Source organism: Dufourea novaeangliae, unplaced genomic scaffold (assembly GCF_001272555.1).
Source record: "Dufourea novaeangliae isolate 0120121106 unplaced genomic scaffold, ASM127255v1 scaffold55, whole genome shotgun sequence".
In the NCBI taxonomy this organism is placed as follows: Eukaryota; Metazoa; Arthropoda; class Insecta; order Hymenoptera; family Halictidae; genus Dufourea; species Dufourea novaeangliae.
Genome location: NW_015373934.1, coordinates 1415753 through 1431913, shown reverse-complemented (window position 1 = coordinate 1431913; position 16161 = coordinate 1415753). Strand labels below are relative to the sequence as shown.

Sequence of the window (16161 nt, the reverse complement as noted above, 5' to 3'; positions counted from 1 at the left end):
GTATTATTGAGACGGTGAAGAGTAATTCAGTATTTATTATACTATACATATATATATATGTAATTAATGTTACTCATAGACGATGAGAAGTATTAATGATTGTACAATTAAACGGATATCAATCGATCGAGTTTACGTTTCACTGACGAAGCATTGACAGCTAGTTTTCTTAACAATTAAATCGTCTTCGAGTATCGGTACGCAGCTTTTCTTGTTCAAATGCTATCGAGTCAGGCTCGTTGAAGACTGCGAAACGTCTTTCGATCATGCGATCCTAACGTAAAAAAAAAAAAAAAAAAAAAAAAAAAGAAAAACCTGATAACTTTTGCAACGCGATCGCTGCTCTCGAATGAAATCGTTAAGCTTGTTAACCATACAGATCCAATGTTTCGGATCTGTTATTTTTATCGCTGGATTTGGAACAATATTTCGCGCGGCAGACGAGAATCTGAGGAAAAAAGAAAGGATCCTAGTCAATTGCTGTGGTGCTTTATCCAGGTGATAATCGTTTTTAAACGCTCTTCTTGTACGATACCGCTCTCCCGACTGTTTTAAATCGCATGTACTCGAATTCTATCGTTGGACAGAAGGAGAAAAATCGACGCCGTTCTAATTTCATGGACTCGACGTTTGCTAACACATTTCTTGTTATACTAATTTAAGGAAAGAATATATGTATATTCTGTCATTAGGAACTGTAATATCCAAAGTTCCGTGGAGGATCCGAGTATTCTCGGGCGAAAGATATTGGATAACCAAACAATTGGTCCGATCAAACTAGTAGGCAGCACGTAACGGTTCATTCACGGAAAACGAACATTTTCAACAATAATAAGCTACTCTGAGCATGTTTAAACAAAGAACAAGAAAAAGTAACCAACTGTCGACTATTTTACCTTAGAACGGTTCTATGTGTGCGTATTATAATAAATATCGTGTAAACGTTCGACTACTATACACGTGTGCGTCTCAAAATCAAAAAAGGAAAAGAACGAAAACTTAAGAAAATTAAAAAAAAAAATAATAAATAAATAAATCGAAGATAATTGAATAAGTTGTGTCGCTCGGCGCCGTAAATATTTTTCAAAACCCATGGTGCTTTTGATCGAACGATATATAATATTGTAACGACATGAAAGGAAATAATAACTATTATAATAAATACCTATATATTCTACTTAGAAATATTCCTTCCTGTAACGATATTATTCTCCTCTAAATATTAAATATATGGTATGCAAATCGAACCACTTCACGTTTGTTATTTAGAAACAAAGAACGAAAAAAATTGTCGTGCAATTAACCACTTTCTTCCTTCCGATCGAAATTCTCCAGTATAATTTCTCCTGTTAGTTATGATTTTGAGGAAAAGTTATACCGATTAATTTGTTGTGTTTATGTTTATCGAAATGCCAAAACGACCGAAACAACATGTTGTAATCGTCGATCCAGTCATATGGCCGGAGAGTAAAACCGTCAATGTTAATTGGAAATTGCTGCAGGCTTGCACTGTTCGGCATGTACCTATAGCAAGGGAAGCGATCTCCGAGGCACGAATGTTAATCAATTAAAATTACGATATTATAGTGTTATTTCGATTATTAATATATTCTAGTACAATTATACCCAGGGCGCTAACGTCAATTGCAGAACAACCGATTTTTTAACACCTATCCATATCGCGGTTGAACACAATGACGTGACTATGATTCAACTTCTTTGTAGTCAGCCTTCCCTGGACATCGAGTCAACGACAATGCACGGTAAATTCCTTTAAGTAGGCACGATATTATTAAAATTAAAATATTCTTATTTCTTTTGTATTATTGGGAAATAATTAAAAAAAAACTGATAGTGGCGACATCAACGGCAAAACGCCCAAGCTACTGGCCAGTTAGTACCATTTCCTCGGCGCCAGATGGTGGTGAACTTATTGTTCAGCCGCCCTTTCGTGACCAAAATTTAAATGGAATTTTGTCAGTATCAAATTGTTCCTTGAAGCATACTGTACCGATATTATTGAATAACAATTGTTTCCTGCTACGTTTCAGAATAATTATTTAATTTTTGAATGGAAAAAACGCGAGTAAAGAATACTGTGGCGCCATTTAGGATCAAGAAAGTGGTACTAATTGGCTAGTAGCTTGATGGTTTCGCCGTATGTACAGTAGATGCTGCCATATGTACTGTCACGTATTATAAAACTGAATGTAATAACTCAAGTTCATTACACAAATAATTGAAGCGGTGTAGGAACTGTATTGTATATCTCAAAAGTATTCTGAAAGTCTCAGTTCCACGCAGGTTTAACGCCACTTCACGTGGCTACTTTTCTTGGGCATAAAGAGGCGCTTAAGAAACTGCTCGAAAATGGTGCGTCTGTTAACTGCAGGGACACTTTGGGCCGATATCCACTGCACTACGCCGCGCTTCGAAAGGACGTAAGCAGTGCTATTCTATTGTTAAGAAAGAACGCAAATGTAAATGGTTACGATGTCTTTCATGAAAGCCCACTGTACACCAGCGTTATACGGAGACCTTATTTTCCTATGATTAAGTTATTATTGTTTTACGGGTGAGCGAGTTAATTTACACACTTCTGAAGCACTCGATGCAACGGTTCAAAATCTTTTGTTTCAGAGCAACAGTTTCGTCTTCGTCCGGTCAGTATTCTTTGGGATTACTTCTTGAAAGTATTTTATCTATACACACCATATCGGACATGAGTGTATTCGATCTTTTGTTTCGAAACGAAACAGACGTAAATACAACAGACTTTATCGGTCTGCGTACGCCGATGCACATAGCTGCTATGACGGGGAATTTGTTACTGGCTGTGTTAGTTGCAAACCGTAGGAAATATTTATATATCACTTACGAATTGAATTTTAACAGTTTTTATTAAATTAAACAGTTATCTTATTGAGAAAGGAGCCGACTTAAGCCGGAAAACCCGAGCCGGTCTTACCCCAATGCAGATGGCCATGGCGTACAATAATATCGAAATCGTTAAGTTGATACAAAAGACTCTTTCGGAAACATAGGACACTATAGTATAATCTTATGGTATACTTTTCATAATAATTGTATATTTATATAAATCTTACACTTCAGAACTTTGTTAAAGTTACTGTTTTAATATATGTTACAGTCTACTTACAATAAATCAGACAAATTTTCAAGATGACCCAGACGACAGTGGGAGTCCCCGATTGTTTCCTGATTCTCAGACTCAATTTGAATAAGTGTTTATCGTGGTACACCTTGTATAACCATCGAATGTCAGACACATAAGATAGATCTTTCACTTCACATGGTAAACTTCGGGTTGTCAAAGGGATGTGGGCAACTATTTTGCTCGTCGCTGGACATTCCTCTATGAGAATTCTTCTTTAGTCGTGATCGATCGACGCGCCATCTTCGGAATACAAGCAGGCAATGCTAGTTAGTGCGCATTAGTGCGTCCGTCGATCAGAGTATATTCGAGTTTACCTGCGAAACGTGTATCTATGATTGCTCAAGTTTGTATACTCGTGCCATCCTCGCTGTTGTGTTTTACAAATTTCTCTGGGATATTAAGTCTGAACGGAAACAAGAAGTATCAAGAGGTTGCATACGAGCGTGCATTGAGAAAGGAGCTATGGGGGACGCAGCGATGAACGTCGCAGCGTCCGGTGGCGGTGGTCAGCGTGTCGTTAAAGAAGGCTGGCTTCAAAAACGCGGTACACCATAGACGAGTCTCATAATATTTATGTTTACTCTTTCACCTCGCTCCAAACGAAACCCCGCAACATGAACTCGAAACCGATTTTCTTTCCGTTTCGTTGCTTCCTCCACGGAACCTTGACTGGATTCTCTGTTTAGCAAAATGTCAAAAATACATTGACCGATATGCTTCCGTGAAAATTTTAGAAAGTCTCGGCTGATTTCACGAGTAATGGTCGTATTTTCAGCAACCGTATTTCTGTCTTCGTACCACCGATTTGTCGAATTTTTCTGTCGAAAATTCATCGTAGTTTTATACAACTGTTTCTGCGATGTTGTTCGTTGTTTCGATCTTTTTGTATCGTGAAAAATTTCGAAAAAATCTTGAAATAAATATTGTAATTAGTCGAGGAACGACTCGAGCATTGAAATATCCGAAGAATTTCGCGTTTCATTTATATCAGACTTGTTATTTTTTATGATGACTAAGGGATGTTATTTGGAGATTTTGTTGTTTGTGTATAGGGGAGCATATAAAGAATTGGAGGTCGAGGTACTTTGTTTTGCGAGATGACGGTACACTGGTTGGGTTTAAAGCAAAGCCTGATCAACAAATGGCAACAGCCGCACAGCCTTTAAATAATTTTACAGTCCGGGGATGTCAGATTATGTCTGTAGATAGACCTAAACCATATACCTTTGTCATAAGAGGTTTACAATGGGCAGCTGTTATAGAAAGGACATTTCATGTAGATACAGAGCAAGAGAGAGAAGATTGGGTGGCAGCAATTAGGTTCAACTTACTTTTTCTTATTTCATGTTTAACGCTTGTAAAAATTGAATATTCTTGGTGCATTGTTTCTCGGAATAGGTATGTGGCTGCTAGGTTAGCGAGTGAAAAGGACCAACAGCCACATTCACCGTCAATGCAGCATACATCTTCGTCTGAAGATGTTGAAATGGATGGAAATTCCTCAGGAGGTGGTAGGTCAGATTCAGGTGGGTCCATTGGAGTAGTGTCTTCGGATGCAGATGGTGGCAGCATCGATGAATTGTCTGCAAAGTTTAGTGTTCAAGGAACATCTAGTAGTAAAAGTTCAGGGAAGAAGAAAGTAGTATGTATACAATCATCATATGTTTCCTACGGGAATACCTGATCTCTTAAGTCTAATATTTGTATTGCAGACCCTTGAAAATTTTGAATTTTTAAAAGTTTTGGGAAAGGGTACATTTGGAAAAGTAATCCTTTGCAGAGAGAAGGCAACAGGACACTTGTATGCTATAAAAATTTTACGAAAGGAAGTAATTATTCGTAAACACGAGGTTGCGCACGCGCTCACAGAGAATAGGGTATTGCGTACCACTAATCATCCGTTCCTAATTGTATGTTTCGTAGAAATTATTCCATTTTCGACTCGTATACTTACAATCTTCATTAACGTGTCTAATATTGGTTACTTTCCAGTCTTTAAAGTATAGTTTTCAAACAGCTGACAGGCTGTGTTTTGTAATGGAATATGTAAACGGCGGAGAGCTGTTCTTTCATTTAAAACGTACCCGCAGATTCGGGGAGGATCGTACACGATTCTACGGAGCTGAAATTATTTCAGCTTTGGGTTATCTTCATTCACAGGGTATCATTTACCGTGATCTCAAATTAGAGAACCTTCTCTTAGATAAGGATGGACATATTAAAATTGCTGACTTTGGATTATGCAAAGAGGATATAACGTATGGTAAGATATAACGCATAAAATACAAAGAGCAAAAAAAATGCGTTCTTATATTTAAGAATATTGGAAAACACTGGTAATATTTTGATTGTGCAGGGAGAACGACGAAAACATTCTGCGGAACTCCTGAGTATCTGGCGCCAGAAGTGCTCGAAGATAACGATTATGGACGAGCGGTAGACTGGTGGGGAGTTGGCGTTGTTATGTATGAAATGATCTGTGGTCGATTACCTTTTTATAACAAGGACCATGAAAAGTTATTCACGCTTATTGTAATGGAAGAAGTAAGATTTCCTAGAACGGTCACTAACCATGCAAAAGATATGCTTGGTGGTAAGTAGATGATTTATAGGATAATTAATTTTATTAAATTAAATGAATTTATTGGTCCAAACTTTTGCCTTACAGGCTTACTTATAAAAGATCCAAGCAAAAGATTGGGAGGTGGACCGAACGATGCAAAAGAGATTATGGATCACGCATTCTTTTCATCGATTGATTGGTCGGACCTCGTGCAGAAAAAAATTGCTCCTCCCTTCAAACCTCAAGTATCTTCCGAAACAGATACCCGATATTTTGATAGCGAGTTTACGGGTGAAAGTGTCGAACTCACGCCACCCGATCAAAGCTTCTTAGGTAGTGGAGGTGGTTTGAATTCGATAGCCGAAGAACAAGAACATTTTCCCCAGTTTTCGTATCAGGAAAGCCGCTCAGCAGCAACCTCTTCCATCGTCTCTATTAATCACTGACAGTATCAAAGGTTTTCTTTGTTTATATACTGAGATATGTGGCTAAATGCATGGAAAGGTCAAACAAAGACATTCGACTGCGATGAGTATTGTTGGCCAATTCGGAAGAACTCTTTTTTAATGCAGATTAATTGGAATATCATTTTTGCTGATTTATGATGCTTTTTTTATGGATCTTTGAGGAAAATTTTAACACATATCTCTAATGGCGATCAAATTAGTGCGTGTGTATGTGTGTGCGCGGCATGTGTGCAACTACACGCATATACGTTGAAATTGTACATGAAAAAATTGTGTACCATACGATCCGATTGAGCTAATACCATTTATACCTGCTGAGTAGGTTCACGGTGACATAACGGGGATAAAGTTTTGTCTTTTTTTAAAAAGAAAAAAAAAGAAACGAAAGTTAAGTGAAGGTCATCCCGTATGCTGTGTTACATTGTAAAGAGTGGCACGATCCTTCTATGTGGAAGAACGATATTTGATAATCATAGTTAACAGTCCTTTGTTCGACGAAAGTGATGGTCAACGCTTTCTAGTTTCATTGTCAACATTATTATAATAATTTATAGAAGGGCAGTTCCTGGTTATTTTTTTTTTTTTTTTTTAAATTCATTAGTCAACTGTTATAGCAGAAGCCAAAATAGCAAAGTACACTTGGCAAGAAGCCAGCCACGGGGTAAGTGGTTTATCCATTTTAAAAGTAGGAGCATAGAAACATTTACAGCTTTAATTGAACTACTGTGTAAATCTGAGATCAAGATTTTTAGCACTGAAAGGAAGCGTTTCTCGGATAAGACTAGTACTATCGAACTAGGAAATTTTTGTTTTCCTTAATACGAATCCGCGCTTTCATCATGTATCATTGATAATTAATGATTTACTGTGAGAATCAGATGGAAATATGAAATGCTACCCTAATATTATATTATTAATATTATATGCTACAATGATTATATATACATATATTTATATTTTAACAATTAAAGGATTATATTGTACGTACGCATTATTAATTTCCATCTCATTTGCAATTAGCAAACATTTGTAGTTTATTCGTTTCGATGCGAGAGGGAACAGGGAGAATTTTTAATGATAGAATTAAAAGTCGATTGTTTGAAGTTTATAGCTATAAAATTTTGCTATTTACCATAAAACAGGATGGTACAATTGTCGAACAAGAAAAAATGGTAACTAAAACGATATGTCTATGGCATTATTTCCATTATTTTATCCTAAATTGTGCTCTATTATTCTTTCTATGCAAGGTTATCTATATTGTACACCGGGAAAATATCGTCCTTTATGAGCCAAACTTGATCCAATACAGCACCATCCTTATCATCAGACACCTACCGTCAAAACATTTTGAAATGAATTATAACGAATATTCCTTGTGCCTAATAGTCCGAACTATCCAGTACCTGTTCAAGATATAGATGAGTCTGATTGTATGCCTTCATCCTTGTGTAACCATAATCTGAACTACGATATGCAGACCATTCTGGTTTATGCGGGACGAACTTTTCTCTACCCTCCTTGCATCCGGCCGATCCAGTTACTATGTGTACAGGTGCCTTGTAATTCTTATACGGTTCTTCGTAAGTACCATTTTCTACCTATAATTAGTTTCTTTTTACTATCGATTAAATCTATTGGAAAAATACTCTAGATTTTGGGTTTAGAAAAACAATAAAATTACCTTAAAATTATACATGGGCCACATACGTTCATAACTGTGTTCGTGAGCCCATAGTAATAAATCTACTTTATATTTAAAAAAGAGGTCTTCGAGCGAAAACCAATTTAAAAATGGCAATCCAACTCTGACGAGAGTTTGGTGATTTGTACAATCGTCTGCATTTGCATTACTGCAGTACATTGGCCTGTGACCGAATGTCACTATCCAGGGTCTTTGTGCCCTGTATTGAATTCTTATTAGTTTGACGTTCTATTGTAATAAGAGATGTTCCGTTTTACCTGTTCTCAGGACTATTGGCTTCTTTTAAATCCTTCTCTAGCCACTGATACTGTTTAACCACTTGTTTGATACCATAGTTCATAAAATAATAAGCTTCTGTCTCTATGGCAATGAAGTGCACGGGTCCTACGTTAAAACTATACCATAAACCTTCGCTATCGCCAGGCATCGTAAAACGAGACCTACGAGAATTATATCACCAATAATGAAATACGAATGAATTGTAGTTACTGATATGATTAGAGTATACTCTGACCTATAGTTACTAAAATTGTAACGTTCTTCATGATTTCCAGGTACTGTCATATAAGGTAAATAAGCAGCGACTCCTTCTATTTGCTTCATGAATTCATCACCAACACGTGCATTGTCTGTGTTCATGTCATACGCAAAATCCCCAACATGAATTGCTGTATCGTATAGTCCACGTTGTGCCTCTTCCTGTAATCTCGACAAACTTTGAGCATTCTCATTCCCCATGTCACCGAAGATAACTATTTGAGGTGACCAAGCTGTAGAATCCTCTGGGGCAGTTCTCACGTAGAAGGCATTCGACCATCCATATTTGCTACCACAGTGGTACACTGTTTAAACAATCTGAATGAGTGTAATTCTCATAAAAACACAAAAAAATACAAAAACAGGAAACTGTTTGTCTCACTATATTCGCTGTTGGGTGTTAAATTCTTTAGCCATACTCTATGAATATATTGCTTTTGTTTTTCGTTTCCACCATCAATAAATAGTGTGGAATTTCCTGCAGCAGAGAGAATAAATCCTCCAATGCCATATTCAACTATGGATTCTTCTGTGTCGTCCCTAGTGCTCCAGGTCACAACAATATCATGGATGTTATCTATGATTAACAAAATATTATTATTCTGAACAGTTAAGTATCCAGTGTACCAAAGGATAACTTACTATAAATAATTTCAAATACTATGCCTTACCTCCATAGGAAAGATGCACAGCTTCAGGTTGATAATAAATAACATTGCAAAACGTAGCAGAGATCGAAGATAAAACTAGTAATCCAAAAATGAGTGCAGCCATTGTTTTGAATTCTTTGGCAAATTTTAATGGCAATAACGTTTCCTGTTCCACGAGATGCAGAAATTAGGACTAGATCCAAAATTCAATGATTCTAACGACAATGTACAAGAGAGGATCGATGCGTTGCTGCGCTTGGTCGCTCTAAGACTACGAGTAATAATGCTGCATTTCAAGCGCAATTGTGCAGGCCTGTATCTCTACAATCACATTTCAAAAACAATGAGTCAGGCATTATCAGGCGAGCCTCTGTCAGTTCTGTAGTCCATCAAACACTGCAAAGTTCTTTATCGCACTGTTTACGGATGCAGCTGATCTAAGTGTCCGAACCGCGGGATATTTTCGTTCACAGTGTTTTCCATAGGATTAGCGATATAACTCTGTTATCATTATGGATGAGATCAAAGTGTAAACTTGCAGCGAACAATGTCATCGCGATATGTATCTTCTGCTATAATAGCATAATAGCGCCATCTCGGACATGATTGACTGCAAGTGCAGTTTTTTTGCATCAACGCACTTCGAGCTGTAGCTTGGCACGAATGGACAGGAAAGAAGGAATACGTTGGTGAAAATTCTATCGAACCGATGTATATCGTCGAGTGATATCATTTGAGAGATTAAACAAGACTGGAGAAAGAAATTGGAACCTGCAAAATATCGATATGTTGCACGTTCTTATTTGCAATCGAAGTATCGGAACAGAAACGAACCCTAGCGGAAGTTCAAGTCGATGAAAGAACCGTAAGACTAATTTCCGGTATATATCGATCAAAGACATTCTCTGAGTTCGATCCAATGGACAGTGTTCGCATCGGTTCCGAAGCTGCAAGAGAGTACGCGTGAGGAGAGTTAAACAGAGGCAATTGCAGAGCTAGCATCCCATCCCCTATGCCCTATATTGATCACGCGGTCTGCTAGTTCTCTGCCTCCTTCTTTGTCGCAACGGTTGCTCGTTCCTCTGCTTTTCCGGTGCACGTGCGCGAACACGTATTTACACACTGGGAAACACATATCTGCCGAACGTGAGTGTTCACAGGCACTACCACGAGTCTGTTCGTTCATTCTTCTATCTTTCCAATCTTAATGACGCGATGCTATATTTTTCCGGATCTGTTTAAAGTCACCTATTATCCGAGCATTCTTTTGTCAATTTATACACACACACAGGCGCAACTCTTTTTTCTAACGGATGTTCTTTCAAGTTACAGAATTCGGAAATAATTTTCATGAGTCTGTGTCACGGTTAAGATCAGCAGGGATGCTGTATCTCGTCCATTACCGGAATACAATCCAAATAGGAGTCTAACCTTTTCCCATTGTTACGGGTCCAGGAATCGTCTGACCTACTGTACTACAACTGTTGACAATTATTCTATTTCTTCGTAGTATCCCCGTCTATATTTCGATCAAGGCCAAGGACCGTGACACCATTGTGCGTATGTGCTTTGGAACGATTCCAGTGGGCTTTGAACGTCTTCTAGGTTCTATCCACTACGTTGTTTCGCTTGTTACTATAATTACCAATATCAAGCCTATCATCACACGTATCGGAGAGTGAATATCGCTGGAAACAAGGTTAAAAAGCCTCTTTTTATTTATTTATAATCCATCGTTACGAAAGTTACAATCGATAAACTGCACCGTCGGTAAGTTCGGAATTCTTTGACGGCGCGGCCGGTTAATCAAGAAGACGAGCATAAAGATTAATCGTTTTCTCTGAACGAGTTGCGGTTTAATGCCCTAACGATCTTCTTTGTTAATTTATACAGAAACCCGTACGGGTCAGAAGCCGGTCGGACGGACAGGAAAAAGCATCGAAATGCGGTGTGCGACGGTGTGGGGTTAGCGGTCGCGAGTGGGCGCCGTGAACGACGATGGCGCCGCTAGGCGGCCGCCACTGTCGCCGCTTCGCGGCGAGGGTTGAGGATCACAGCGGGGTGACGAGCGATGTCAGGGCTGCAGCCGCCGTCGGTTAACACGCACAGAGGGTTCACACCCATCCTCGCCGATACTCGCGACATGGTGAATCGATGTGACCGTGTGACGGGGAGGGATCGTGTGTCTCGCGGGGGATCTCTCAGTGGGCGAAACCGATTGTGATCGAAGCCAGAGAGAAAGTATACATCCCGTGCATCCCCGTTCGGAGGGGATACGGAACGAGGTAATGGTGATATTTCACGGATGTTGACGCGGCGATCACGTCCTGGCTGTCCCGCAGGATCGACCCAACCGTAACGGGCACCGTGGAACTTGGATCTCTGGTCTGTAAACGGGTTTTCCCCGATGGTGGTGCACAGATGTGACTCGCTATAACGAGAATTCGTTGGAGGTATCCTGCGTCTCTAATCGGGACGCGTCGCGAGTGTGTCCTTCAGAAGTTGGCGGGGGGTGGTTGTAGGGAAGATAATCTCGAGAGGGGGGAGGGGAGTTCTCTGTGGAAGTGGCTGGAATTGCATAAGAGCCCGTTCGTCGCGGGGGGTCCAACGAACCGACACGTCCCCGTCGCGTTATGGGACTGTTCGGTGGACGTGCGTTTAATCGGAGCACGGAAAGGATCCGATCGAAGTGGAGCTAGCATGAGGATGCTAGCTGGTGGGTGGTTGATCCCGTCACGTATATGTCGAATGATCGTAGGGGCACAGGAGCGGGACACGCGGGACAGAGACACGAACCTCGAGGATGCTAGCGGGAAGGATGATGCTGGACGGATGCGAGGAGTCGCGTTCCGCGGGACCGTTGATCAATAAGCCAGGAGGACACCGGGAGTTCTGAGACACGGTGGATCGTGTTGTCTCTCGACGAGGAGTGGAGTGATCGTTACGAGGATGTAGGGGGGCCCACATTGCACGGGGCCCCGACGAGGGTTTCCTCCAAGGGACTTACTGTTTTGTGTCCACACGCACTGGATTGTAGGACCTGGAAGGGCGTTTAAACATCCTTTTCACTCAGTGGAAATGATCCACTGTGATTCCTCTGGAACTTGGTCTGGAGAACATCGGTAGAAGAAGGGGAGGGGGCGGTGTAATAACGACTGAAAATGAGCACAGCAGGGGCAAGGTTACGTGCACGTTAAGAGGGACCACTTTTAAGAAGGAATACTCGTGTTGATTTGAATCGGTGGTACGCGATCCCGTTACTGAAGTTTCCCGGTAAGTCTCCTCCCTAGGGGGGAGGGACGACTCGTGGGGATCGGTTGTTACACCGTCGAATAAAAGATTCACCTGAACCATATACAGGAAACTTTGTGTGCGTGGCTGTTGGACCCATTTGGCGGGAGGTGTCTCGCCCCGAACAGGGAGAGAAATCAGAGAGGACAAACGAGATATAGAAAGGATGCGCGTTTACGTTTACAGGAAGCGTAGATATTGTCGGTGAAAAGTAGGTCGCGCGAGGTCGATAGTACCATCGAACGTTAAGCGAAGATGCGAGATGAAACGGAAGGAATGGCACGCGGTAACGACGTTATAATATCGTCGTCTCGGTTTTTTCGGTGATGACGCCGGTGGCCCTGTAAAACGTGTGCTCTGTGCGCGCGCGCGTGTGTGTGTCTGTGTGGGTGTTATATGTGCAGCACGCCTTGGTCAACAGATTCAGGCCGTCATCCGGCTCTCCTACGTTCTCTGACCTGTGTAGACCGATCGTCTACCCGTTCGTGACAGCGAAAATGGTCGATCTAGGAGGATACATTATCATACTGATCAACCACAATGACAAGATCAAACTGTACGGTGAGCATCGATTCCCTTGTACACCGTCTATAGATACTCCAGCAGCGATAAGTCGGGTGCACGAGTACCCGGAGGAGGTATTCGGGTACGCTACACCCGATTAATCTATCCCACACACTCCCTCCACCCCCTCCCCTTGTTATTTAACGCTTCTGACGGTTCGATCAGATTACACGTGCTTGTCTCTGGATCGTGGTTTCATTTAAATACTCGGATCCATCGCGTCATTTAGCCCTCGGATGTTTCCAGTTTTTCTTTTGGACCCTTTTAGTACCCGAAACCTGAACATATCTGCTTTACCGGTTTTCCCACGAATACCTTAGATTTTTCGTATGTAATACAAACTATGCATTCTGATACAGACAGCGACGAAATTTGTAATACTTCCTACATTCTTTTTTACGTAAAATGAAACACAGTTTTCAGTAAAATACCAAGACCAAGTCAAACTCACCCCAAACCTATTGTTTCCGGAAAATTTCTCCGAGAGTACCCCTTTTAAGTTCTACGGTGTCTGAAGCCAATATTATTCTCTTTTAACGGAACCGACGTAATAGGACGTCCATTTTATGAATTCCAAAAGAACTTGTTTTTTTTTTTCAAGATCTCGATCTAAAAATCGATTCTTTCGTTACAAATATGTTGCGTTAAAATCTAACGTATGAGACAACAGTCACGGCGTGTTGAAAAGGAAACGATGTTTCGTGTGTTGTCGCAGATGGAAGGAGCTTTTTCTCGTTTTTAATTAGCAGCGGCGTGTCTGCCGTGTAATGAGTGGCCGGGTTGTCAAGCACGCAGAAGTTTAACCACCTTTTTGCTACGAGTCTTTCTTTCGTCGAAAACCCGTGCGATAACACGGAGGAATTCTTGCTCCCATTCGAAATAATCGGATCGTCCGTATCTACTGTCTGACCGGTTACAGTCACTTTCTACTTGCCACGACCTAACCCAATCTACTGGCTGACTCGACACCCCCGTTTCTACTGATTCTCTATCTACTGTCTGGCCATGATTCTTTCTCCACTGTCCGACCACGATTCTTTTTCTCCTGTCCGACCACGATTTTTCTTCCTGTCCAACCATGATTCTTTTTCTACTGTCCGACCACGATTTTTTTTCTACTGTCTATCAATCGTTTCTTTTACTTTTTTTTTTTTTTGACAAATATAATTTCGTTTCACAAAACCTCCCGAACCTTATTAGGCAACTTTCAAACCATTCGAAACACGGTGCAGGTTCGCCGGGCGACAACGCGGACACGCTGGAGGTGGCGGATGAAATTTTAGAAGTGAACGGTAGCACGTTGGAGAACGCCAGCCAGTCCGAAGTGATTCAATATATATACGAGGTAAACAAATTTTATTATTTATCTATTTAAAATCCAATTCCGGGCTGTACTTCACACTGAAGTAGGCCAAAGTGTTTCGGCATTGAGGATAAAGAAAAGCAAGAAGAAAAATAGGTCGACGTTCAAGGGGTCAAATGATCTCGATCGCGGACCATTTTCTTCCGAACTGTCTAATCATACGATAGCCCCGGTCTTAATTATCCCTTTATTCCAATTCAATTCCCATCGGCTAATGGAATCGTTTTCTTCTTCACAGTGCATCAAGTCGCGAACAATATGTCTGCGGGTCCGAAGAAGAAGCGGAAACAAGAGGGGTGAGTCGTTTAAAAATAAAAAATCGTTTTTTTTTTCGTCTTTTCATTAAGCTCCAATTCGAGGAGCAAGAAACCGAGAATAGCGATCGTAGGGGGTTGAGGGGGACTGAATCCGATCTCGCGTGGCTGAACGATTTCTCGTCGGACGCCGCGTCGCAAACGCGACGGGAGAAATCGATGGGCAAAATGGACCGTTAAAGAGGATAAACGTGTCACGTCGAACGATTAGACGTACCAAGTGGTATCGATTTTCAATAGCAGGCTCGATCGCGGCTGCCACGAGAGTGTCCCACGATAATACAACGCGACAGGGGGGTTTCGATTTAACATACGAACACCGGCCATTATTTTTCCTGAACCACCCCGTGACGGGCGCCGTCGCCATCTTTAATTACGTGACAGACCGAGCTAATACAACATTTATGACTTGAATCGAATGAAATTTTATTAATAACAATTCTACGCAACAAAAAGTACATACATACACACAAAATACACGAATAAAACATTAACTTGTCAAGAAACGATAGATCGTTCACTCGTAAATCCACATAAAGGGTGTCTCAGCAAGAACTTGAATTTCGAATCGCGCGCCATTTTTGTCTGTCAAATGGTGAGTCAGTTGTATTTGGTAGCTTTTTAGTTAATACATTGACATTTACGAAAATGGCGCGTTACAAACACACTCTGAGACAATTCAAAGAGTCAAAAAAGAAATTGAACGCCAAATTCGTAAAATCCGTCTCCCCTTACTCGAAAACGCACTGCGAAATTTCGTCAAAAGAATACATACCTGCCACCAGACCAACGGTGGCCACTTAACCGACATTTTATTTCATGTTTAATGTCATTAATAACTCTGAAGATATCAATAATAAAATATAAAAAAAACAATTAAGTTAATATATTTTTTAATTTATTTAAGACTCAACTTATTGCTGAGACACCCTTTAAAAAAGAACGCACTAGTTTGAAAGGTTCGCTACCAGGTGGCAAGCCCGCAGCAACTTCGATAATCGAATCTTGGCGCGATACAAAGTCGAGAGCACGTCCAATTACGTCACCGACTCCCACTTTCGTGCTCGCGATGGTACAGTATTTACACTTTACTTCGCAGCTGTAGTAGGCGTTAATCAAAGTCCCCGAAACCACGTAATGCTTTTCTCCTGCGTAGCAAACGGTCTAGAGAGAAAAAAACGTGTTCCATTTCGAGAAATCACATTCCGTTTCAAACACGATTCCCCGCCGCGAGTTGGACTCCGTAGGTTTCTCGAGCGTGGGACACCGTGAATCGTCGGCCGATTTCGTGTTTCCTCGTGCGATTCCGGCGTTCGCCAGGTAAACGTTCAGGTCGCCGTTCGTGACAGGGAATAGCGGTGTGGGAATACGAGGGAGTGGGGAGGATGGGGGGGGGGGGGGGGGGGGGGGGGGGGGGGGGGGGGGGAGGTTCGCCGTAGAGAACACGGCGAGAGGTCCCCAGCACACCGAGGAACCGAGTGAATCTAACCTTCGAATGTAGTATCCGCTGTCACGCTCTCGGTAGTACG

General features: G+C 41.1%; 4 protein-coding genes across 5 annotated transcripts in view; 3 read left to right on the top strand and 1 right to left on the bottom strand.

The window, feature by feature from the left end:
- Positions 1–1409: 1409 nt before the first annotated feature.
- Positions 1410–3044, top strand: LOC107195168 (ankyrin-1-like). The gene is made up of 5 exons (XM_015584954.1): positions 1410–1520; positions 1616–1763; positions 2305–2575; positions 2641–2838; positions 2915–3044. The coding sequence occupies exons 1-5, from the start codon at positions 1410–1412 to the stop codon at positions 3042–3044; spliced, it is 858 nt and encodes a 285-aa protein (XP_015440440.1).
- Positions 3045–3457: 413 nt separating this feature from the next.
- Positions 3458–6769, top strand: LOC107195185 (RAC serine/threonine-protein kinase). Of its 2 annotated transcripts, none has more exons than XM_015584974.1 (7): positions 3458–3722; positions 4231–4498; positions 4577–4820; positions 4891–5088; positions 5171–5441; positions 5535–5771; positions 5847–6769. In XM_015584974.1, exons 1-7 carry the CDS (start codon positions 3641–3643, stop codon positions 6185–6187), a joined length of 1641 nt encoding a protein of 546 aa, XP_015440460.1. In that variant the 5' UTR covers positions 3458–3640; the 3' UTR covers positions 6188–6769. The 2 variants fall into 2 exon arrangements, with proteins under 2 accessions (XP_015440460.1, XP_015440462.1); XM_015584976.1 differs by having other exon boundaries at positions 4231–4524; positions 4705–4820.
- Positions 6770–7163: 394 nt separating this feature from the next.
- Positions 7164–9314, bottom strand: LOC107195202 (iron/zinc purple acid phosphatase-like protein). Its single transcript, XM_015585002.1, has 7 exons — positions 9122–9314; positions 8833–9027; positions 8428–8755; positions 8171–8353; positions 7893–8112; positions 7615–7809; positions 7164–7542 (listed from the first exon to the last, which is right to left on the bottom strand). The coding sequence occupies exons 1-7, from the start codon at positions 9222–9224 to the stop codon at positions 7450–7452; spliced, it is 1317 nt and encodes a 438-aa protein (XP_015440488.1). The 5' UTR covers positions 9225–9314; the 3' UTR covers positions 7164–7449.
- Positions 9315–12888: 3574 nt separating this feature from the next.
- The window catches only part of LOC107185262 (MAGUK p55 subfamily member 5-A), a 68068-nt gene continuing 64795 nt past the window's right edge, over positions 12889–16161 (top strand). The window contains exons 1-3 of the mRNA XM_015572917.1: positions 12889–12952; positions 14188–14300; positions 14557–14614. Coding sequence (XP_015428403.1) covers positions 12889–12952; positions 14188–14300; positions 14557–14614 — 235 coding nt within the window. The remainder of the gene's footprint in view (positions 12953–14187; positions 14301–14556; positions 14615–16161) is intronic.

What these genes read in the sequence shown, in the direction of transcription:
- LOC107195168 (XM_015584954.1), top strand. Translation starts at nt 1,410, where the DNA reads ATGCCAAAACGACCGAAACAACATGTTGTAATCGTCGATCCAGTCATA. An exon ending in CGAGTCAACGACAATGCACG is followed by an intron (nt 1,764 to 2,304) that starts GTAAATTCCTTT and finishes AGTTCCACGCAG; the next exon opens with GTTTAACGCCACTTCACGTG. An exon ending in GGGAATTTGTTACTGGCTGT is followed by an intron (nt 2,839 to 2,914) that starts GTTAGTTGCAAA and finishes TAAATTAAACAG; the next exon opens with TTATCTTATTGAGAAAGGAG.
- LOC107195185 (XM_015584974.1), top strand. Translation starts at nt 3,641, where the DNA reads ATGGGGGACGCAGCGATGAACGTCGCAGCGTCCGGTGGCGGTGGTCAG. An exon ending in GTTCAGGGAAGAAGAAAGTA is followed by an intron (nt 4,821 to 4,890) that starts GTATGTATACAA and finishes TTTGTATTGCAG; the next exon opens with ACCCTTGAAAATTTTGAATT. An exon ending in CAAAGAGGATATAACGTATG is followed by an intron (nt 5,442 to 5,534) that starts GTAAGATATAAC and finishes TTGATTGTGCAG; the next exon opens with GGAGAACGACGAAAACATTC.
- LOC107195202 (XM_015585002.1), bottom strand. Translation starts at nt 9,224, where the DNA reads ATGGCTGCACTCATTTTTGGATTACTAGTTTTATCTTCGATCTCTGCT. An exon ending in AACACCCAACAGCGAATATA is followed by an intron (nt 8,756 to 8,832) that starts GTGAGACAAACA and finishes TTGTTTAAACAG; the next exon opens with TGTACCACTGTGGTAGCAAA. An exon ending in CTCATCTATATCTTGAACAG is followed by an intron (nt 7,543 to 7,614) that starts GTACTGGATAGT and finishes TTTTGACGGTAG; the next exon opens with GTGTCTGATGATAAGGATGG.